General features: G+C 40.3%; 2 protein-coding genes across 2 annotated transcripts in view; one reads left to right on the top strand and one right to left on the bottom strand.

Annotated features, from left to right (window-relative positions):
• The first annotated feature begins 6,630 nt into the window (after positions 1 to 6,630).
• On the top strand, positions 6,631 to 12,796 carry LOC124884647 (ribonucleoside-diphosphate reductase large subunit). Its single transcript, XM_047392680.1, has 4 exons — positions 6,631 to 6,822; positions 9,276 to 11,257; positions 11,345 to 11,533; positions 12,390 to 12,796. The coding sequence occupies exons 1-4, from the start codon at positions 6,801 to 6,803 to the stop codon at positions 12,579 to 12,581; spliced, it is 2,385 nt and encodes a 794-aa protein (XP_047248636.1). The 5' UTR covers positions 6,631 to 6,800; the 3' UTR covers positions 12,582 to 12,796.
• Positions 12,797 to 13,474: 678 nt separating this feature from the next.
• Positions 13,475 to 24,656, bottom strand: part of sipa1l3 (signal-induced proliferation-associated 1 like 3) — a 101,606-nt gene continuing 90,424 nt past the window's right edge. Inside the window, exons 15-24 of the mRNA XM_047391701.1 lie at positions 24,594 to 24,656; positions 23,098 to 23,213; positions 22,557 to 22,996; positions 20,936 to 21,163; positions 20,563 to 20,728; positions 20,300 to 20,483; positions 20,066 to 20,215; positions 18,307 to 18,433; positions 17,874 to 17,955; positions 13,475 to 16,327 (exon numbers count right to left, since the gene is read on the bottom strand). The exon at positions 24,594 to 24,656 is cut by the window's right edge and continues 62 nt beyond it. Of these exons, the coding sequence (XP_047247657.1) occupies positions 16,172 to 16,327; positions 17,874 to 17,955; positions 18,307 to 18,433; positions 20,066 to 20,215; positions 20,300 to 20,483; positions 20,563 to 20,728; positions 20,936 to 21,163; positions 22,557 to 22,996; positions 23,098 to 23,213; positions 24,594 to 24,656 (1,712 nt within the window). The 3' untranslated portion in view covers positions 13,475 to 16,171. The remainder of the gene's footprint in view (positions 16,328 to 17,873; positions 17,956 to 18,306; positions 18,434 to 20,065; positions 20,216 to 20,299; positions 20,484 to 20,562; positions 20,729 to 20,935; positions 21,164 to 22,556; positions 22,997 to 23,097; positions 23,214 to 24,593) is intronic.

Below are 24,656 nucleotides of genomic sequence, written 5' to 3'. Positions count from 1 at the left end.
TATTTAGCTACAAATGCATGCATGTAATTTCAATATTAGTTATAACACAATGCAGTAAAATTCAGTTTGTTTATGTTGCTGGGCATTCACCTCAACAACAAACTGGACTGGTCCCATAACACCAACGCCCTGTACTAGATGGGCCACAGTCGCCTCTACCTTCTGAGGAAAGTGAAGTGTTTGCTATCCTCTGCTGGGCCCCAGGCAGCACAGAGCGGGACAGGAAATGACTGAATAAGCTGGTTAGAAGGACCAGCTCTGTCCTGGGATGCCCACTTCACTCTGTGGAGGTGGAGGGTGAGAGGAGGATGTTAGCCAAGCTCACATCCATCATGGACATAACCTAACCTCTCACTCACTGCACCAGACTATAGAGGAGCTGAGCAGCTCCTTCAGTGGCTGACTGAGACACCCTCAGTGCAGAACGGGTCCTTCATCTCCACCACTGTCAGACTGTTCAGTTCTACTGTATACTGACTTGTGCAATATCCTCTGTATTTACAAATACCTGCAATCGTTGTCAATTTAGCACACTCACAATCGCCTCCACTATTTATTGTATGTAAGTTATCTTTATTCTATTATTATTACTTGTTTTGCACATTTACCTTGTTCTTGTTTGATTGCACATTTCCTAACTATCTGCACCTTACTTGTGTGTTACTAAGAGCTTCTGTAACAAGTGAATTTCTCCTTTGTGAGATCAATAAAGTCTATATTATCTTATTTAGTAAGCCCAGTATATAGTCACAGACTTTACACCAATCTGTCATGTAGAGCAAGCATGTGGTGACAACAGAAGGGACCATCTCCATTTTAATAGGGACATCTGACATGGAGCACACAAAGCTTTTCATATGTCTGTCTTCCAACTTTCAGTGTTGATTGACCTGCAGAAACCTCCGGCAGAACACAAGTAAGTTTGAGTTGCCATCTGTTGCAACCGACAGGGGTTTGGGAGGTCCGATAAGACCCATGAACAAGGACCGAAAGAGTTAAATTAATAAGTCACAGAAGTAGTTTCTTCAGTGGAATGTATGTAACTGAATTTGAATCTGTCTATATGATTGGGCTGTAAATAACTGATTTTATTTTATAATTTTGTACAACTGGATATGAACTGGAGCAGGTTGCCTCGTAAAGTGCCCTGACATGACTTTTGTTGTGAGTCAGCACTATTTAAATGACCTGAACTGAATATTATTTTAAAAAGAACTTGTGAGGTACTTGCTCTATCTATCTATCTATCTATCTATCTATCTATCTATCTATCTATCTATCTATCTATCTATCTATCTATCTATCTATCTATCTATCTATCTATCTATCTATCTATCTATCTATCTATCTATCTATCTATCTATCTATCTATCTATCTATCTATCTATCTATCTATCTATCTATCTATCTATCTATCTATCTATCTATCTATCTTAAGGTTTCATAATTTCCGGTCGGCGGAGCGCGAAACTTCGATCTGAAAACGTTGGTCTACTTAGAACCCCACAGTGGTAGAAATTATTTACTTTTGGAAGTGGCAGTAAAAGGCATAAACTGGTATGTGAATGGTTCAGAATGGATACACAGGAGGATAATATGGACTTTGATGAATGGACGCCAGTAAGTAGAGGGAGAGGACGCGGAAGAGGTAAAGCAGAAGAAGGAAAATTGTTAGACAGCCAAAGGAGTAAAAGAGAGTTGGAAGAAAACAGTTCTGAAGAAGAGAGAGTAGTTAGGAGGAAAATCGGAAGGGAAGAATGTAAAATAATATTAAAGATAAAAAATGAAGAAGAAAAAGAGAACCTGAGTCCTATTTCACTATCTAGAGAAATTAAAAAAAAGATAGGAGATGTTGAAATGGTGAAGGTCTTGAGAGATGGAAATATACTGGTGGTGTGTAAAACTGAAGAACAAAGAAGAAAGGCTTTACAAGTTGAAAACATTTGCAAGAAAACGGTGACAGAGAGGAAGATTATAGGAGAAGATAAAATCATTCGGGGGGTAATTTATGGCATTCCTATGGAGGAAGATATAGACAAGTTAAAAAAAAGCATTGTTGGTGCAAAGGTAAAAAATCTCAAAAGACTGACAAAAAATGTAAATGGAGAAAGAGTAGGAAGCCTGTCAATTTTAATAGATTTTGAAGAAAAGGTGTTGCCACAAAATGTTAAAATAGGATATCTGAGTTTTTCTGTGAGGCCTTTCATTCCTCCACCACTAAGATGTTTTAAATGTCAGAGATATGGTCACATAGCAGCTGTCTGTAAAGGTAAACAAAGATGTCCAAAGTGTGGAGAAGATCACAGAATTGAAGATTGTGGGGAAGAAGTGCAGGAAAAATGTTGCAATTGTGGAGGGCAACATAGAGTTACATTCGGGGGATGTGAGGTAAGGAAGAAAGCAAAAGAAATTCAACAAATTAAAATGACTAAAAACATAAGCTATGCCGAAGCAGTCAAAAATGTACAGAAAGAAAGATCAAGGGATGAAGGTCAAATTAGGATTCAAGATTATCAACAAAGAAAAGTAGAATCAGAGGAAAATGTTACAATGTCAGTGGAAAATGTGATATTATTTATAGCTTATGTCATTAACTGCACTGAACAGGCTAAACACAAAACAGAAAAGATTAAAATAATAGTCAGAGGAGCAGAAAAGTTCTTAGGGTTTAAAGAAGGATCTTGGGAAAACATTAATAAAAAGTTGGAAACAGATGGAAGGCAAGGAGGAACCCCAACTGATAGAAATATATGATAATATTACAGTGGAATGCAAGAAGTTTAATCGCTAATGGACAGGAATTTAAAGGGTATATAGATGGAATTGAAGAAAAACCAGAAATTATATGTATACAGGAGACGTGGTTAAAGACAAACCTAGATTTTGTGTTTAAAGGTAATAGTATCAGAAGGGATAGACGAGGAGGAAGTGGAGGAGGATGTGGAATATTTATAAAAGAAGGGATACAATATCAGATATTAGGAAAAGGCAAAGAGTTAGAATATATAGTAGTTGAAATTTACAATAAAAAGGAAAAATGTAAGATAATAAATTTTTATAATCCATGTAAAATATTATCATTTGAGTTGATGGATGAATTAATGGGATACTTAGAAGGAAAAGTAATCTGGTGTGGAGATTTTAATGCTAACAGCACATTATGGGGAAAATGTAATGATAAAAATGGACAAGTTATTGAAGAAATAATGGAAATAAAAAATTTGGTATGTATAAATGATGGAAAAGGAACAAGAATTAATGTAAAAACAGGTACAGAATCTGTGATTGATTTAACATTTATATCAACTTGTTTAGCTAATAACTGAGTGGGACATTGACAAAGATACAACAGTAGGTAGTGATCATTACCCCATTAAAATCATAACAGGAATATTAATAAATAACAGGAATACAGGATTATATAAAAGATGGAACTTTAATAAGGCTGATTGGGAAACATTTAAATATTTAAGTCAAAAGAAATTGGAAGAAATAGATGAGTCAATTGATATAAATAGTTTAAATATAAATATCTGTAAAAAAATATTACAGGCTGCAGAAGAATCAATAAAAAAAGGAGGAAGAAAGAACGATAAAACAATTGTGCCATGGTGGACAAAAGATTGTAGTGAAGTAATAAAATTAAGAAATAAAGCATTTAAAATGTTAAAAAGTAACCCAATTTATCAGAATCTAATTGAGTACAAAAGAAAGCAGGCAAAGGTAAGAAAGATCATTAAACATACAAAAAGAGAATATTGGAGAAACTTTTGTAATACCGTAGGGAGAGAAACAAAAATTGATCAAATTTGGAAAACGATTAAAAGAATGAAGGGTATTAGAAAAGAATATGGATATCCTATATTAAAAATAGATAATATAACTATAACAGAAGATAAAGAAAAAGCAGAAATATTAGCTAAAACATTTAGTAAAATTCATAGTTCAAATAATATTAGTGAAGAGGGAAAGAAAGGTAGGGAAATCACAAAGATGAAATATAAAGAATTAATGCAAAATAATGTAGATACAAATAAATTAATAAATGAACCATTTACACAAGGAGAATTGAACTTTGTAACCAGGAAAACAAAAAATACATCACCTGGAAAAGATCAAATGTACTATACGATGATAGAACATCTTAATGACAAAGTAAAATAAAAAATATTATAATTATACAATAAAGTCTGGGAGGAGGGAGAGCTGCCACAGAGCTGGAAGGAAGCAATAATTATTCCAATAGATAAACCAGGAAAAGATAACACAAAACCAGAAAATTATAGACATCAAATATTTGTAAAATAATGGAAAAAATGATTAATAATAGATTAACATATTATTTAAATATTAATGGATATATATCTAGAAATCAAAATGGGTTTAGAAAAGGGAGAAGCACAAATGACTCTGCATTATGTTTAGAATATGAAATTAGGAGAGCACAAATAAACAAAGAAAATGTAGTAGCTGTATTTTTTGATATAGAAAAAGCTTATGACATGATGTGGGTTGAAGGATTATTAATTAAATTACATAAAATGGGTATTACTGGAAACATGTTTAACTGGATTAAAGATTTTTTATCAAATAGAACAATACAAGTAAGAATTGGTCAAGAATTGTCAGGTAAATATATAATAGATAATGGTACTCCTCAAGGAAGTATTATAAGTCCGTTATTGTTTTCTATAATGATAAATGATGTATTTAAAAATATTGGTAAGGACGTCGGTTGCTCACTATTTGCAGATGATGGAGCTATATGGAAAAGGGGTCGTAATATCAAACTTATTGAAAAGAAAATACAGGATGAGATTATTAGAATAGAACAATGGGCAAATCAATGGGGATTTAAATTCTCAGTGGAAAAAACAAAAGTAATGGTGTTTACACAGAAAAGGAAAAGAGAAAATATCAAACTAAAATTATACAATCAAGTTTTAGAACAAGTAAAAAATATAAAATTTTTAGGTATATGGTTTGATGAAAAAATTATATGGAAAGTACATATAGAAAAAATCATAGATAAATGCAAAAAAATATTAAACATTATGAGATGTATGGCTGGTATTGATTGGGGAGCCGATCGAACATCATTAAAAAGAATTTATACAGGATTAATTAGATCAAATAGTGATTATGGAGGTATAATTTATGGATCAGCAGCAAACACTCATCTTATAAAATTAGACAATATACAACATCAAGCTTTAAGAATTTGTACAGGAGCAATCAGAACCAGTCCAATAGCAGCACTTCAGGTAGAGATGGGAGAGATGCCATTAGATATAAGAAGGAAACAGTTAGCAATAAATTACTGGATAAACTTACAAAGCAATAATCCGGATCATCCCACACGTGATATTTTAAAACCATGCTGGGAAAAAGAAAAAAAAACAAGTTAAGAGTTTTGGTTGGATTATCAATAATATAGCAGAAGAATTTCAAATATATGAAAAAGAAATAAGTTCAATGTTGCCTTTGCCAATAGTGCCACCGTGGCTGTTACCAGAAGCAGTGGTGGATATGGCGTTGATGGAAAAGAAAAAGGATCCAAAATGTAGATTAGATTCAAGTATAATACAGGAATATATAAACAATTACTATCATTATGTCCAGATTTACACAGACGCATCAAAAACAGATGAAAAAATAGGAGTAGCATTTGTAATACCAGAATTTAAAATAAAAGTAGGAAAAAGAATTACAGATGGATTATCAGTATATTCAGGAGAATTATTAGCAATATTGTTAGCAGTGCAGTGGGTGGAGGATATAAAACCATTAAAAACAATCATTTGTTCAGACTCAAGTTCAGCATTATTAAGTTTAAAACATAATCATTCAGAGGGTAGACCAGACATTTTGTTGGAAATAAAACATACTTTATTTAGAATACAAAGAATGGGATTAATATTGGTGTTTTTATGGGTACCAGCACATGTAGGAGTTGGAGGGAATGAGAAGGCGGACAGGATGGCAAAGAAGGCAACACAAAACAACATTAGCTTTATAATAAATATTAGTAGGTCAGAGGCAAGAAATATAATTAAACAGAGAATCAGGAAAGAGTGGCAAAAAAGGTGGGATGAAGAAAAGAAAGGAAGATGGTTTTACAGAATCAACAAGATAGTAGGAGAAGTAAGAACAGGAAGGAGTAGAAAAGAGGAAAGATTAATTACAAGATTAAGAATAGGACATACAGGACTTAAATCTACATTGTTCAAGATAAAGAAACATAATACAGGAAAATGTGATTATTGTGGAGAGGAGGAAACAATAGAACATGTAATATTGAAGTGTCAGAAATATGAACAAGAAAGAACAATTTTAAGGAGAGAATTTGTAGGTATTAAAGAAAATTTTATATTGAGAGATACTTTGCAAAGAAGTTTAGGTAGCAAACATATTCAAATTATAATTAGATTTTTCAAAAGCACTAAATTAATAAATAAAATTTGATTGTTGTAATAGTAAATAAGATTTAAAACCATGAAGAACCACACTCCATACCAGTCGGTGGCGGTAATGCACATCTTCAAGTTATTTGCCAACTGCCAAAAAACAACACAGAAGAAGAAGAAGAACCACCTCTTGCTGCTGATTGGCCCACGCTTATCCAACTTTTCTGGTGACGCCTTCTGTACAAATTCGGCGTTAGCGGGATTTTCAGGAGTCTTTCGCGGGTTCTTCTGCAAACCTGAAGAGTCTGCGTCCACCTGCACGTCGTGAAGCCGCGGAGAAGTTCAACTTTGGTCTACCGTTATCCCAGGAGACGGGGAACACAACCTTTCACCATGATGTTTGTGATCAAAAGAGGTGAGTTTTGTGAGCTAAGCAGTGTGAACTCGGCCTTAGGTAGCTCTGCTGCTTTAGTCATCAGCTGTTTATGAGATTCAGGAATGATGGCGACTCATCTGTAGGCTCTGATTATCTGACAAGGAGGCTTTACACTAAAAATGCAGGTTTAGAGGCCATGGAAAGAGTTTTATCCTGTCTGAGATAGCCAGATCGCGCTAGCAGGTGCATTGCTAAACTAACTGCCAACTTTAGAGGGTAAACCAGCAGACTTAACTGACTTATTCCTCTCCGGGTTTTACATTAAATAACAACCTGTTCAACAAGCACACGCTGAAAAGTAGCCAGAGCTCATCTGTCTTTGTTTATGGAGGCAGAAATGAGCCTTTGTTCCAGATGGCGCCAAAAATGAAGGGTAGCTATTCCTGAGTCAGAGTGGACCGCACCGCCACAGTCTGGGCCAGCTGTGCTCTGCTCAGATAAACTGGACCCGCTCCTGAAAAACATGAAAGTTTAAACGGAAAACTTTCACTTTTTTACTTTCCTAAGAGTAACTTCCGCATCTGAATTGATCCTGAAAGGCTACATCTACCTTGAATTGATTCCATGAAATCTGATTGTCATGAATAAAAGACATTAGATTATTTGCATCTTATGGTATTTGATAGGAAATGTGTGACAGTGCCCTGCTTGTTCTGTTGCAACAGATGGCAACTCATACAATATATAGTCATCTGGTTCAGCCCATTTCCGTAAAGAGATTCACGTCCAATTAAGTTCAAATTATAGCGGTGACAAAAAAAAAAAAAAAAAAAAACTACCTAAGCCCAGTCGATTGCGGTGATTTTGCAGCAAACCCTCATCCTCAGCAAGCATGAGGTAACAGTGGGGAGAAACCATTGCTCAGTAACAGGAAGTAACCTTCAACAGAACCTGGCTCCGTTTGAGTGGCCACCTGTGCTGATTACAGGAGTGCTCTGCATGCTGAAAGAAAGGCTGAGTTCTCATAGTGGTTGCAAAGCTCCACCAATGGCTCAAGTCAGGAAATAGATGCAGATAAACAAAATAAAAATCAGTTTCTTTGACAAAAACAGTTCAATTCAGTTTTATTTATATAGCGCCAATTCACAACACATGTTGTCTCAAGGCATTTCACAACAGTCAGGTACATATATTCCTATTAATCCTAATCATTGAGCAGTGCAGTCAGATTCAGTTATTTATTCAAATTGGATAAAACGTTTTTCTATCTAAGGAAACCCAGCAGATTGCATCCAGTCAGAGACTTGCAGCATTCCCTCCTCCTGGATGAGCATGTAGAGACAGTGGACAGTCACTGGCGTTAACTTTGCAGCAATCCCTCATACTGAGCATGCATGTAGCGACAGTGGAGAGGAAAAACTCCCTTTTAACAGGAAGAAACCTCCAGCAGAACCAGGCTCAGTGTGAGCGGCCATCTGCCACGACCGACTGGGGGTTTGAGAGAACAGAGCAGAGCAGAACAGAACAGAGACACAAAGAGAACACAGAAGCACTGATCCAGGAGTACTTTCTATGGGAAGGAAAAGTAAATGTTAATGGATGTAGCTCCTTTAGATGTTTCATCTAGAAAGAAAGAACAGATCAACTCTGAGCCAGTTTTCAAGGTTAGAGTCTGAAAGAGAGCACATAGAGTTAGTTATAGTTAAGCTCAGTCAATCGCCATGTCTAGGAGAGAGAAAGGGTTTAACACTAAAAGACAGGGCTATGTGGATCATCGGTAGAGGGTGAGCATTAAGTTGTTGGCAGCAGAAGCTCGAACGATTCCCCTCTCCAGAAAGGTGTCACAGGCAGACACAGAGCCAGGCCAGGTGTAGCTTCTAGGAAGAGAAAAGAGAGAACATAAAGTTAAAAGCTGAAATAACAGCAAATAATGCAAAATTGGAGAGTAGTGTGAGAATGTAGCAAAGAGGGTGAAAGTGGTCATTATGTCCTCCAGCAGCCTAAGCCTATAGCAGCATAACTACACAGATAGTTTCAGTTCAGATTATTTAGCTAAACGGCGCTTATTTACAACAATGTCGTCTCAAGGAACCCCACAAAGGGTCCCACTGATGGTCATTGTTATACTAAAAACCACAAGGATTGGGATACCTCTCTCTGTCAGACTGATTATAACCATTGGAAAAGAGAAGGGGTCATACAGGTAGCAGATATGGAGGGTGTGTTTGCACCTCAACTATAACTGAGCCGGTTTAGGCTAAACCTGACTCCCCCTTACTCCATCCAACAGGGAGGGAAGAAGACGGAGGTAAAAAATAAGGAAGATAGCTCAGGATAAACTAAGCCACTCTAACTATAAGCTTTATCAAAAAGGAAAGTTTTAAGCCTAGCCTTAAAAGTAGACAGGGTGTCTGCCTCAAGGACTAAAGTTCATCTGCGCACATCAACAGAAAATAGTTCTTTAACCTGAAATGTTTTTTTGTATCTTTCAGATGGACGCCAGGAGCGCGTCATGTTTGATAAAATCACCTCCCGCATACAGAAGCTTTGTTACGGGCTGAACGCAGACTTTGTGGATCCGACTCAGATCACCATGAAGGTGATCCAGGGTTTGTACAGCGGCGTCACCACCGTGGAGCTAGACACACTAGCTGCAGAGATTGCGGCCACCCTGACCACCAAACATCCTGACTATGCCATTCTCGCCGCACGGATTGCTGTCTCCAACCTGCACAAGGAGACCAAGAAGGTGTTTAGTGACGTGATGGAAGACCTGTACAACTACATCAACCCCCTGAACAAAAGCCACTCCCCCATGATTTCCAAACAGACGCTCGACATCGTTCTGGAGAACAAAGACCGCCTCAATTCCTCCATAATTTACGACAGAGATTTCTCCTACAACTTCTTCGGGTTCAAGACTCTGGAGCGCTCTTATCTGCTGAAGATCAACGGGAAAGTGGCCGAGCGCCCGCAGCACATGCTCATGAGGGTGTCTGTCGGGATCCACGGGAAAGATATTGACGCTGCCATCGAGACCTACAACCTGCTGTCAGAGAAGTGGTTCACCCACGCCTCTCCGACCCTTTTCAACGCCGGAACCAACCGGCCGCAGCTGTCCAGTTGCTTTCTGCTCACCATGAAGGACGACAGCATCGAGGGCATCTATGACACCCTGAAGCAGTGCGCCCTTATTTCCAAATCCGCTGGTGGGATCGGCGTGGCAGTGAGCTGCATCAGGTCAACGGGAAGCTACATCGCCGGCACCAATGGCAACTCCAACGGGCTGGTCCCGATGCTGAGAGTTTACAACAACACCGCTCGCTATGTCGACCAGGGCGGCAACAAGAGACCCGGAGCCTTCGCCATGTACCTGGAGCCGTGGCACTTTGACGTGTTCGACTTCCTGGAGCTGAAGAAGAACACAGGAAAGGAGGAGCAGAGAGCCAGAGACCTGTTCTACGCCTTGTGGATCCCCGACCTGTTCATGAAGAGAGTGGAGGCCAACCAGGACTGGTCCTTGATGTGTCCCAATGAGTGTCCCGGGCTGGATGAGTGCTGGGGGGAGGAGTTCGAGAAGCTCTATACTAAATATGAGAAAGAAGGGAGGGTGAAGAGGGTGGTGAAGGCTCAGCAGCTGTGGTATGCTATCATTGAGTCCCAGACTGAAACCGGAACGCCGTACATGCTCTACAAGGACGCTTGCAACAGGAAGAGCAACCAGCAGAACCTGGGCACCATCAAATGCAGCAACCTCTGCACGGAGGTGGTGGAGTACAGCAGCAATGATGAGGTGGCGGTCTGTAACCTGGCCTCCGTTGCCCTCAACATGTACGTCACACATGAACGGACTTTTGACTTTAAGAAACTGGCCTCTGTCACCAAAGTAATCGTGAAAAACCTGAACAAGATCATCGACATCAACTACTACCCAGTTCCTGAAGCCGAGAGGTCCAACAAGCGCCACAGGCCGATCGGCATCGGAGTCCAGGGTTTGGCGGATGCCTTCATCCTGATGCGGCATCCATTCGAAAGTCCTGAGGCTCAGCTGCTCAACATCCAGATCTTCGAGACCATCTACTATGCTGCCCTGGAGGCCAGCTGCGAGCTGGCGGCAGAGCTCGGCCCCTACGAGACGTACGAAGGCTCGCCCGTCAGCAAGGGCATCCTCCAGTACGACATGTGGGACAAGACTCCAACCGACCTGTGGGACTGGAAGCTGCTCAAAGAGAAGATCGCCAAACACGGCGTGAGGAACAGCCTGCTGCTGGCCCCCATGCCCACAGCTTCCACAGCCCAGATCCTGGGCAACAACGAGTCCATTGAGGCCTACACGAGCAACATCTACACCCGCAGGGTCCTCTCCGGAGAGTTCCAGATTGTGAACCCTCACCTTCTGAAGGATCTGACGGAGCAGGGGCTGTGGAACGAGGAGATGAAGAACAAGCTGATCGCAAGCAACGGATCCATTCAGGTGTCGGTTCACGCTAATGAAATGCAACCCAGGAACGAACCCCTTTCACCTGCAGTTACTAAGACGTTTGGTGTTTTATTTTGACAGGACATCAGTGAGATTCCAGATGATCTGAAGCAGCTGTATAAGACCGTTTGGGAAATCTCCCAAAAGACCATCCTGAAGATGGCTGCAGACCGCGGTGCCTTCATCGATCAGAGCCAGTCTCTGAACATCCACATCGCAGAGCCGAACTACGGGAAACTGACCAGCATGCACTTCTACGGCTGGAAGCAGGCAAGTCCCAAAGAAGCCAGAGAGACGTTACAGTTAAAACCAGATGTTTACACAAATTAGATGAAAATACACAGAACTTTGTTTCAAACAGTAAATCAGACTAAACATTTCCTGTTTTAGGGAAAAATGTTTACTGGGAAAGCCCAGATGATGATGATGTCATGGCTTAGTGAGCTTCCAATAGGTCAGTTCTCAACATTTGAGTTAAATGGAGGCACACCTGGGGATGTATTTTTATGGTAACACCTCCAAACACACCGCTTCCCATTTGACATCCTTTTTCATCCTTGGGTACAAGCTCCAGATGCCTCAAGGTGCCAAGTTCATCTGTTCAAACAAGTCTGAGAACACATCCCAGCTGTGAAGTACGGAGGTGGCAGCATCATGTTTAGTGGTCGTTTCGCTGCAGAGGCATCAGGAAGAAAGAACACGATATAGAAATATTGAAGCATTTAATGACATCAGCCAGGAAGTTTGAGCTCGGGCACAAATAGCCAGAGCTGAAAAGCTAAATGTCAAAGCAAGGCAGCTGACAAACCTGACCCGGTTTCACCAGTTCTGTCACGAGGAATGGGACAAATTTCCAGCAAACTACACAAGAAGCTTGTGGCAGGATATGCAAGCCAGAGTTTAAAATGCAGTTCTACCAAAGAGAAAGAAAATCAGTGTAAACTTCTTAGTTCAAGGAAAGTTGAGTCTGTTTCTCAATTATTCAGGAATTTTAAAAAAATAGACATTTTAAAGAAAAGTTTAGTCTGATTTAAAGTTCCGAGGGGGAAAATGGTGGTTTTCTATAGTGTATGAGAATATCTTGGACTGTATTTAAGTCTGAATTTACCCGGCTTTTTCCTGACAGGGTTTAAAGACGGGAATGTACTACCTGAGGACGAAGCCCGCCGCCAACCCCATCCAGTTCACCCTGAACAAGGAGAAGCTGAAGGAGGGTCAGCAGAGCAGGGTCTTGGAGCAGGAGATCAAGGACAGGAACAAAGCCGCCATGGTTTGCTCTCTGGAGAACAGAGACGAGTGCCTCATGTGTGGATCTTAGGGCGCTCCTCTGTCCTGTAGGCACACCTGCTGAGACTTGAAGCTGTGCCTCATGTTAGAAATGCTCCTCTTAGCTCTTCATACTTGTTCTTTCACCTAGGTGGATTTCTGATGTTTCCTAACGTTTATAGGATTAATTTTATCAACTATGTTTACTGCAGTGGGAAAAAAAAAGAATTTTGTTTGAAATGGAAATAAATTTGCAATAAAACAAAATGTAACTGGTTTTATTTTGCATCTTAACACTGAATGCTTCCTGTCACTGCATGACTGGATACAAACAGTAAAGTAACTCCAGTCCTCCAGAGCTTTTAGATGCATCCTTTCTCAATAACTTGTTACCAAGCCTCTGCAGAGCTGAAGGACACGCTGAGGAGTGATTTTAAACATCAAGCTTTGAGTCGAAGGCCTTCACCGCCACTAACACTATTTTTATAGGTCTGGGTAAATATGGGGCGAACTTCTAGGAAAAAAGAAAATCCAGACTTCCAGAAGGCAGTTACTCCAATCAAAGCCCTGTTAGGCTGCAAGCAGGCATGTCTTGATGGATGAGAATATCAGAACATTACATAAGGGGTTTTAGTGGAGAAACCCGCTTGGTTGGGGCTCCTTTTGCATGAATTGGAACATCAGCCTGTGGCTCTGCGAGGGCTTCAGTTCTTTCTGCTCAGACAATTTCTGCAGTTTGTTTATACAAATCTCTTCCACTGCAAGCAGGATATTTAACCTCGACATCTGAAGATCTGAGTTTAAAATAATACAGGATTTTCAAATGAAAAATGCAAAGGAAGCAATTTATTCAAACTTGGGAGAAAACTAAGATGTATATTAACAGGATTAAATAAGCATTTTCAGATATTTTGCATCAAAAGGAAAAATTTGAGAAAAAAAAACAAGTGTTCATAGTTATTTTTAATATTTTTTTTATAAAATAATGGAAACATAATTTACACTTTCAAATGTACAAGTTATTACAACCCAAATAAATCCAGAACGCTTTGTTTTTTCTGAACGTACCCCTGATGCACAGAGAAATCAGAGGTAAAACATCACGATTAAAACACAGTACCTTCTCTTACTACTCTGCAACGGTGGTCAATGGGTTAAAAAATAAATTACAAAAATATTTAACAATTAAACAAAATTACCAATAATAATGCATGACTGACTTGTTCATCAGGGGGGTTGTGTATGCTTTAAATAGCTTAAAATTATTCATAGCCCGATTTATATTTAATATATATAGAAAATAAGAAACCGCAACCCTTTCACAAAAGCAAACAGGAAATTAAGACTAAAGTTCGAGCAACACCTGCAAAGCTGGGTGGAAGAACGTTTTCTACAGGATGGTGTCCTTCACTACAAACACGAGGGCTGAAGCTGCTTCCTGGTTGGTCGAAGTGTCAAATCTAAACCTAGAGTTGAGGAATATCTCAGAGGATCCGAGAGAATCAGTGACATCAAAGCTCAAGCTGCATTTCTATCCACAGACAAGCAGAAGAAATGCCTAATTTCAAGTTATGTTTTAACAGCGAGAGAGCATAAAAAATTGGAAACAAACTAAAATATCACAGCGTTTGCACTTAGTCATCTCATGGAGAATAATTAGTAAGCCGTTGATAAACAAGATCGGGTCGAAAAGTCCGTATTTGCCCTTAAATTTGTAGATTACATGCAAACAAACTGGGTCCAACGTCATCTTTAAAAAGTCCTTCGAACCAGAAACATTAAAGGGACGTCGAAGAGAGTATAAACAGCAGCACAACATCTCTGATGGTGAAGATGCTGCGCTTAACAGCATCACAGAACCTGAGAGGGTTGGAAAGTTCACTAAAGAAGTTTTTATCAGAAATATCTCAGATCCAGGGTCCTAAAAAGACACTTTCTGTAGGAAAATAGCTATAGTAGACAACATAATTAGGGAAGCTAGTTGTATAAATAGTTTTTTGGGTTCATTATAGCATATCGGGACACACACACACACACACACACACCAAACAAGGCATTTCAGTAAGTTAGAATATCATTGAAAAATGTAGTTTATTACAGCAATCCAATTCAAAAAGTGAAACTCAAAGTTTTTCTTGTGCACCTATATCCTCCACACGTTTTCCTTCCACTTAACGTTCCATTAATATGCTTGTGGAGGGTGCAGAAGACTGTCTGCTAGTTAACAGTCAAGCCAGCAGTCATCCCCATGATTGTGTGGCCATGACAAAACATTTCTGAATGAAAATTATTTGTCTTTAGTCTATTTTGTTGTAATTTTTGAATTTTCTGACTTTTACGGACTTAAGTTTTTATTAGCTGCAAGTTTCATACATGAAATCTATCAGCAAAATATTCTATCACTGAGTATTAAATCTATATAACAAACACTTTTTGAGGTTTTTATTTACTGAGATGCCCATGTTAACACACGCTCACACACAGTGTTGTTCAGTGAATTCCAGTTCAGGTTCATACTGATTTAAGTTAAAGGGACAGGCTGGCATTTTGAGGGATTGGGCTCATTTAGTCTCCTGAGAAGCCAGACGGAGCTTTGACCTTAAAAATGTTGTTTAGGACTGTTTTTAAGCCCTTAAACAACATTTACAGGCTTGAAAACTGAAGGTTGATCTAAAAGTTAGTGAAATATTTCCTGGTAAACTTATCCTTCTTATAAAATACTAAAACTTTTGGTCTTTTGCAACACTATACATGCAGGACTCCAAAACGCCATCACTGTTCTTTAAAAGACACACTGTAGTAACTGAGGTTAAAACAAAGATCCAGAACGTTTGGGTCTGAGATGATCGTCTGGTGCTGCTAAAACAGGGAGTCAGGTCCAAACTAGAAGATATGACGTTATTGTCTCACTGAGTTTTAGTTTCATGACATCTTCTCAGATCAGAGCAACAATGGCTTGTTTCACATCTGAGAGCCACAGTTCATCCATGTTAGAGAACAGAGCCTGAAAGGTTCATGTTACAGTAAACAAGTTTGTTTTCTCACACACGTACACACACACACACACACGTACACACACACTCTCTCTCTCTCTAAAGGACTTGAATGCCGGGTGCATCAAGCAGACACTGTAGTGCCTTTAAGGAGTTTCCTACCACCACACACCTCTCACTTTAGCAGGTTAGTGTGACGTTGATGATATTGATGCATGATATTCGTACCACACAGGCATCTATATGTTCATATCTGAAGAGCTTCCACAGCGTGCAGTGCATTCTGGGAAATGCACTCTCTTTTTTTTTGGCTGATTTGCTGCAGAAACAGTATTAGGCCTCTCCAGGTGATGTAGTGTTCTCTTAAACAGTCAGGACCTCCTCTCCTGGTTACTCCTCCAGCATAGTAGCATCACGAGTCCAATGAGATGTTTTCACTTCAGTTTAGAAAAATAAACGGGCTCAGAGCGCACACAGGTGCAGACACATCCTCTCTGGGAGAGCTGTATGTTACAGTCCAGGTGGTCTGTTGTCACTGTCTCTGTTTTAAGGCAGTCCACTGGGTAGTTAAATATGTTTCATAGTTTGAACCCCCCAGTCTGGTTCTGGTCCATTACTCCCTGTGGGAGCTGGCGTCCTGCATCACAGGCTATGCCTCGTGGTCACTTCCGGTCTTGAGGTTGGTGAAAATAGTGTTGAACTTGCGCAGCTGCTCGCTGGCTGTTTGACTCTCTTCCTGCAGCCGCTGGTTATTTTGTCTCAGGTTTGCCATCTCTGCCAGCAGGACGACTTTATCCTGCTTCTCCTGGAAATCAAAAAACTGGGAAATGACTCTCCTGCTGAGGAACACAGAGCCTTGCAGAAGTATTCATACATCTTAAACTTTTTAATTGTGTCCCATTACCACCACAAACTTCAGTGTACTGTTGTGGTAAACTATGTGTTAGTCTAGCATAAAGACCCTCTGAAAAGAGGGCACAGTTGCAAAGTGAAAAGAAATGTATTATTTGTTTTTAATGAATTAAAAATAAATTTGTATTGAACTCTGCTGAGCCAATAGCTTGTAGAACCACATTTTCACGGTAAATACAGCTGCAAGTCTTTTGGGGTGTGTTTCCACCAGATTTGTACATATAGAGACAGAAATCTTTATCCACAATTCTTTGTAATATATTAGCTTAGTCAGACTGAGTGGAGAGCATCTCTGAGCATCAATTTAACATCTCGCCATAGACCCTTAATTGAATTTAGGTCTGGACTTTGACTGGGCCATTCTAATTGAAGCTCTGGCTGAATGTTTAGGGTTGCTGTCCTGCTGGAAGGTGACCTTCCACCTCAGTCTCAGGGCTCCTGCAGCCTCCAACAGGATTTCCTCCAGGACTGCCCTTTATTGAGTTTCATTAATCTTCTCATCAGTGCTGACCAGTTTCCTGTTCCTGCCAAAGAAAAGCATCCCACAGCCTAATGCTGCCACCACCGTGTTTCACAATGGACACAGTCTGTTTGGGGTTACATATGGTGTTAGTGTTTTGCGTGCAGACCAAAACGTTCCAAGTCTTATCTGACCACAACACTTCTTCTACATGTTTGCTGTGTCACCACCATGGCTTGTGGCAAACCACAAATGGGACTTCTGATATCCTTCTTTCAACAATGTTTTTTCTTCTTCTTGCCACATGAAGCCCAGATTTGTACACAACTAGTTGTCCTGTCACCAGATTCTTCCACCTGAGCTGTGGATTCTCTGCCCAACCGGTCAGATTAGGTGGACAGCCACGTGTTGGTAGGTTTGCAATTCTGCCTTTAGCTTTCCATTTTTACAAGATGGATTAAACTGTGCTCTGTTAGTATATTGTTTATTAACATAACCTTGTTTTAAATATCTCCACAACTTCTTCCTTGACCTGTCTGCTGTGTTCCTTGGTCTTCATGATGCTGTTTGTTCTCTAATGTTCTCTAACAGACCATCTGAGGCTTGCACGGATTTATACTGAGAATAAATTACACACAGGTGGATTTTATTTACCAAGTAGGTGATTTCTGCAGCCACTAGGTTTAATTTAGAGTTCTTAGGGTAAAAACAAATGAAAGTGACACTTTTCGCATACTAAAACGATAGCATGTATAATTTTCCTTCCACTTCAGTTATACACAACTTTGTGTTGGTCTATTATAAAATCACAATAAAGACACTGAAGTTTGTGGCTGAACGGTTACAAAACCTGTAAAAGTTCAAAAGGTATCAATCCTTTTGCAACGTGCAATAATATCCAGAAAATCATTTGAGGGTTTGCGTGTAACACTACTATCATCAACTGGTTTGAAAACTGTAGAATATTTTCAAGTCTTACCTTCTCTAGATCATTGTTCAGTTGTTTTAGCATCACTTCAAGTTGGTTGAGCCGACCCGACAAATCATTGGACGCCTCATCTCTGGAAACACACACAGTAAATGTTAGTGTCAGATTCAGTCAAATGCACCCTCTGATCCTAACATTACTGTTAATCAGGAATGAAATGTTTTCCTGGTAGGTGAACTTCCTAGAAAGCTAACTGAAACCTCCCTATATCTGCAGCTCATTAGAAGGACAAATGCACGAGAAGCTGAAGTTGTTTCTACAACACAGTCTTTACAAATGAGAATATAATGGGTAAAAAGCCTGGCTGTCGCTTCAAAATCCAGTGATAAAATAAACCACAAGGTGACAGCACTAAAACATGGCCTACAAACCAATAGAAGACATGACAATTGAGTGAGTGTGCTGATCGCTTTGGCAGACCCACCCACTGAACGTTGGTGTGGTCCGTGGTGTCTGAGGAGTGGTAAACTGAACTGGACTGGCAGCCGGCCTCATTTCTGGACCTCCAAGCTGCGGCTCGGTCAGAGAGAAGAGGGAAACCGCTCTTTGTGCTGCAATAAGACAGGAGATTTTATTTATAAAGCATCTTTCACAGATAAAAATCAGAGCATTCTCTCAGTGATAGAGAATAAAAATAAAAGACGGTTAAAAAGACAAAAACTGTTTAAATGACACAGATAACTGAAAACAACAGCAGAGAAATGTGATCACGTGTTCAAAACGCTCCATGAAAGGGTCTTTTTTTTTTACACAGAGGTAAGACACAGTGATCTTCATAGGTGGAGCTGACAGCAGGTAAGGATTAAGCGTTTTCTTGTTGTTGGTTGGGTTTTGTGGCTCTCGAGGGAGAGCAGGCCGACCAAGAACAGAACCAGGGACTGGGAAGCAGAGATGAGGATGAATGCCTGGACCTCATCTTTTTCCCAGGGGTATTTCCTCACAGATGCTTCACAGTGCCTTCTGAAATTATTCATACTTCACATTTTGTCACGTTACAACCACAAATTTTAATATATTTTATTGGGATTATATGTGCTAGACCAACGCCACAAGTAGTGCATAACTGTGAGGAGAAAGATTAAAGGACACATGGTTTTCAACTTTTTTTTACAAACAAAAATCACAATATTGTTGCATGCATTTGAATTCAGCCCCCCTGAGCCAACTCTTTGTAGAACCACCTTTTGCTGTGGTCACAGCTGCAGGTCTTTGGTGGCATGTCTTTCCAAGTTTTGCTCATCCAGAGATTGAAATTTCTGCTCATTATTCTTAGGTAACAGCTCAAGTTCAGTCAGAATGGATGAAGAGCATCTGTGAACACCATTTTTTTTTGGTCTGGATGTTGAAAGGGCCACTCCACACATGAATATGCCTTGACCTGAACCACCCTACTGCACTGTCCTGCTGGAAGGTGGACCTCCACCCCAGTCTCAAGTCTTTCGCAGCCTCAGGCTTTCTTCCAGCACTGCCCTGGATTTAGCTTAAACCATCTTATGCCACAGCATGACGCTGCCACAATTTGTCACTGGCATACTCTGGAGAATGTTAGTGTTTTACATGCAAGGTTAAACATCTGGCCAGAGAACTTGCTTCAACGTTTGCTGTTCCCTCTTCATGACTTGTAGCCAACTGCAAACAAAAAAAATCAACAAAAATCTTTTGGCTTTCTTTTGCCACTCAGATTCTCCCACCTGAGCTGTTGACCTCTACTGCTCCTCCAGAGTTACCACTGGTCTCTTGGCCTCTTCTCTCATCAATGTTGTCCGTGCCCAGCCTGTCAGTTTAGTTGGAGGTTATTTCTTGTTAGCCTTGCACTTCTGCCAGCCTCTTTGCATTTTCAGGCGATGAACTGTGCAGAGCTGTCAGGATATTGTTTTTAAACGTAATCCAATTTTAAAGTTCTCCCTGACCTTTCTGCTGTGTTCCTTGGTCTTCATGATGTTGTTTAGATGTTCACACCAGTGGAGCCTACTGATAATTTACTGATAATTGATTCTATTTAAGGGTATCAGACTAAAGGGGTCTGAATATAAATGCATGTCCCACTTTTCAGATTTCACGTGTGCAAAACCATACATCGTTTTCCTTCCACTTCACAGTTAGGAGCTATTTTCCATTCAATGCATTGAAGCTTGTGGTTGCAATGTGACAACATGTGAAAAAGGTCAAGCCCCCTTTCTCACCTTCAAAGGCTTTTGCAGCATTGACCAGGCTGGACCACTCCAGTCCACTGGCAGTGTCAGGGAGCGGCATCAGCCCCGGGTCGAGTCTCCTCAGGGGAGGAACTTTGTCTCTCATTTCCATCAGGGACAACTCTGACGCAGACAGCGGCACTGAGGAGAGCAGGAAAGAGTAGCCAATGAGCTACAGGAAGAAAGCAAACCCTGGCAGAAGGTGTGATCAGTTATTAAACTCACTCTTTTTACTATGTGAGTGGTTGGAGTTGTTAATGGAGCTCGAGTGTTTGCGTGTGGGCAGCGTACAGGTGAACAGTACGTCACCGGGGTTGGTTTGGCTCTCAGAGCAGGCGAAGGCGGCCTCTCTGCGCCCGCTGCAGAGGGACTCGTCTGAAAATGTGCGCTGCAGCGTGTGTCTGGGAGACTGGAGGAAGAAGAGTCACAGAGGTCAGACATGTAGCAGAAGGCAAGACACAAGTGTAGCGTTGAAGTGTGCTTCTTACCGGATCAGATGGCTGCATCTCACCGGGGTTGTCCATGATGATAAGTTTCTTCAGGTCGTCCTCGATGGTGCTCTTGTATGTCCGACGTGGAGATCGGAGGTCTCTCAGCGATGCTCGGAGCCGAGGTTGCCCAAACACGTTCTTTGAATTTGTATCCACCTGCCTGCTGAAATAAAGGCGAAGGATATCTTGTTTTTCTATATAAATGAAAGCACCTTGAAGCATCTCACCACAGGAAAACGTGACTATTGACCAGACCTAAAAGCTTGCAGAGTAAAAGTGAGGAAAAGCTCTTGTTTAAAGTTGAAGTTTCATGCAAACAGTTCTGAAGAGATTTTTTTTTTAAAGCCAGAGTTCACAGAGTTGATCTTACTTCTTGTTGTTGCTGTCAGAACTGGAAGCCGTGGTCGTGTCTGAAGAAGATGTGCTGGTCTCTTCTGTCTGATGACTGCTCGGTTTGCTCTTCCTGTAAAACGCCTTGGGGGCGGAGCTTGATAAAGAAGCGGGGCCCATCTGAGCCGAGGTTGGCATCGCCGTAGAGGCTCGAACAGGTCGTGCCTTCTCTGCTGTTGGCGTCTTGTAGCCCTGCGGGGTGAAGGACCTTTGAAGACAGACAGGTAACACTTACTATTGCTAATGGTGATGCTTAACATGGTCAGAAACAGTAATGTTGGCAAAACATGCAACAATAACAAAAACCAAACGTAGAATGGATGAAAATGTCTTTGAAATATTTTTTGAGTTTCTTTAAAGGAAGTAGCTATATTTGGTGTGGAAATTGTACTGAAGAACACATTTTCAGTGTCAGAAAGGTGTTTAAAAATGAAATCAGAGGAAGCATAAGAAGCTGTTTTAAAGGAAACTGTATTGTCTGTGACCTGCAGACATGTCTGCAGATTATTGAAGCTTCCAGAGAATGAGAGTGAGCAGGATTTTCAGCTGGCATCACGAAGGCTGAATTATAATGACCTCATGTTCTAATAAGATTTAATAAGTCTAATAAGAAATCATCTGTTTGTGCATTCAACCTGTTTGTCAGGGGAATATGATGGATTTGAACGGGTTTTTGGGGTCAAAGAAAGGATCTATGTTCTCTAGATTTAACACATGGAAACTGCAGTTTTTTTTATTTCAATGCTATAAGATATAATGCTAGATTAATTTGTCTGTGTTTTAAAATGAAAGGCTCGTTTTAAAGTGACTGCTCTACGAGACTTTGCCTCGGCTCCTAATATTAAAAATAAAGGACCAATTTTGGCAGAGGGCCTGAAAAAACATTGTCATTGGGGTTATTATATTTTCTTATATGATTTCAAGGACAAATAAGAATCTGCCAAAATCTGCAACAACAGTTCAACATTTTATCTCTGCATCCCTTCATCATCATAACTGCTTCTCTACAATAAGGTTTTACTTTCTGTCCAGTAAATAAGACCGTATTTATCTTTCATATAGATAGAAACTGTCAAATCTATTGACCATCTGTGTGGTATTTAACTCAATTAAAGAGCTGATAAAGATGTTTTTTTTTTTTTTTAAGATACATAAAGAATGGAAAGAGACTGTCTTCACGTTTTACGAAGAAGTGAAAAGCATTGGTAGAAGAAAAGAGAAAATAACTAACTATCCTTGAAATTATTTAGACGTTTTTTATTTTTAAATGACAAAAAAAGAAGAAAAGCTGTTATTAAAATATGCTGTAATGGTCAGGAGCTGCAGATTTAGAGTTGGTGACCCTCTGGTTTTAAATAATGATTGCTTTAATCCAGAACCAAGTGTGTGTGTGTGTTAAATGACTGTAACGGTTTATGTCAGGCTCGCAGTAACATCGCTAATGCAACAGATCTCATGATCATCTGTACGTTTTACAAGGATTATGCTGCTGTAGTTTTCACACAGCTCATCTAAATGCAATGGAAATGCTGAAGGAAGGATGACTGACTAACAGTGCTATAGACAGTTTTCAGTATTTAAAATGAGAGCCTGACTCTTACCGGGATTTGAAAGCATCCATTTTTTCAGCACTAGAGCCGGGAAGTGGGAACGTCTTCGATATGTACCCTTTGTTCTGATCGGCTGGGATAATGGGTGAAGACTCTCGTCTCTTCGACTCTCCCCCGTTGCTGCTCCTTCCCATTGACAGCTCTGGAAAGCCGCTGTAGGTCGCGGAGGGGTGCATGGGTTTATGGGGCTGGTTGCTGGTCTTGTTTCCACGGTGAGTGTGGTTGTAGTGTGTGGAGGCCTCAATGCCGCTGTCATTGGAGCCCCCTTTGTGAAGAAGGTCGGGGTCAGGTTCGGCCGGGTCACCAAGAAATCCGCCGCCTACCCGCTCTCCTCCAGGTCCACCGTCAAAGCAGCGTTCATCGCTGTGGCTGCTGGACGCGTTACTGGACAACGTATTGCTGCTGGAGTGGCTGGAGTACTGAGCCTCACCCTGTGGAGCACGCCAGGAACACAGACAGGCAAACTCAGTCAGCAAAGGAGGCCAGGAAGGCAACAGATGAACAAATGAAACCAGCTGATGAGGAGTCTGACCTTTGAGTGTCTGTTTGGAGAGTCTTTGGCCGGGACATCCTGTCTGGTTATTCTCCTTTGCCCCCCTCCGCCACCTGGTCCTCGAGACGATGATGCTGGGACATGCCAGAGGGGCTCTAACAGAAAACACGCACATAGAGGATTAAATAAATTACACTGAACGCCAATGGTTGATAAAGAGGATTAAATACTTATCGCACATTTAAACACGGAACTCCCCCTGCACAAGATAACTCAAAACCTCATATCCCAGTTCTACAGCGCAAATTCAGAAAGCAATCTGAGAAGTCTCAACCTATAACGCTGCATGCAATCAATCTTTAAACTCATTAAACAAATGTATTAAAAACAATATGGAGGTTTTAGGTGAAGAAGCCATTTCTTTACTGTTGATGTGCATAGGAAAAGTTTATTTAGTAACTAAACTCTATGCTGCAGGATGCCTGTGAGTTCTGATTAGTGTACTTTGTTCTCCCCCAATAAAGACACTGCTTGGAGCAGTAGCTGTAACTAAAGACAAACTGAAATACATGTCTAACAATAACATTCTACTTATATTCTATACTATATTCTATATATAAAGCACCTTAAAAACAGTAAGGCTGACAAAATGAAACCGAAAAATAAAAGACAAACAATGGCAAGCCGGAAAAGTTCGGAAATGAGTAAAAGACAAGTTAAACTAATATTAAATAAAACTGAGGTCACAGACCTCAATGTATCAAAAGCCAAAAGTGTTTTTAAACAAGATTTAAAGACCATGCTTGCCCTCATGTGAGATCAAGCTTTTTACAGTTTTGCAGCTTAACAGAAAAAGTATCACCTCTGAGTTACAAGTATCTCATCTACTGGCCTGAGAGAGACTTAAGATCAAGTAAAATAATTTTAAAAGGAATTCATAAATAAAACAAGGAGCCAAAATGAGTGGAATTTGCTGTTGTTTGCTTGTACCTCCTAAAACTCGACCTGTGGCATTTTTAACCAGCTGCCAGCATCCAACAGAAGCCTGACTGATTCCAGAAAGTGCAGTTTAGCGGTCAGGATGAGGCGTTAATGTCTCATGGATGATTTTTGACAGAAAGGGGCTTATTTTTATACTACCCCAAGTAGTACAACAGCAAGATTTTACCACTGTGTTAACATAACTATCAAGTTTGGTTGTAGGATCAATTTGCACGCCAAAATTAGCGATGACCTATTTTTTTAAGGCAAGAAAGGAAAGGTCAATGCAGGAGATCCTGCTGGTGTTGTTAGGTCTAAACAACATGACTTCAATCTTGTTCTCAATAAAACTCAACAATCTCCTTCGGTGGAAAATAGAGCTATGGGGCGTTTTAAATCCAGTCTGGAACAATCCCCTCACCTCAGGATTACATGATAACCCTCCCATGTCTCTAAGAACAGAAGGCTGGATTTTTTTAGCAGGAGTTGCACAGCGGTATGAATAACAAAGAACTTAAATAAAAACTTTACATTTGCTTTCGAAGTAGGTGTACCTGTTTTGCAGCGCTCCATTGTGCTCTCCTGGCTGGTGAAGCCAGAGGAAGACTCTCCACTAG

This window comes from Girardinichthys multiradiatus, chromosome 18 (assembly GCF_021462225.1).
Source record: "Girardinichthys multiradiatus isolate DD_20200921_A chromosome 18, DD_fGirMul_XY1, whole genome shotgun sequence".
Classification (NCBI taxonomy): Eukaryota; Metazoa; Chordata; class Actinopteri; order Cyprinodontiformes; family Goodeidae; genus Girardinichthys; species Girardinichthys multiradiatus.
The sequence above is the reverse complement of the archived record's forward strand: the minus strand, read 5'-3'. Positions and strand labels throughout refer to the sequence as shown.

Bases quoted from the DNA above. Each gene is read 5' to 3' on its own strand.
- LOC124884647 (XM_047392680.1), top strand. From the start codon at position 6,801: ATGATGTTTGTGATCAAAAGAG. The intron at 11,258-11,344 runs GTGTCGGTTCAC...TTATTTTGACAG, and splicing joins CAAGCAACGGATCCATTCAG to GACATCAGTGAGATTCCAGA. The intron at 11,534-12,389 runs GCAAGTCCCAAA...TTTTCCTGACAG, and splicing joins ACTTCTACGGCTGGAAGCAG to GGTTTAAAGACGGGAATGTA.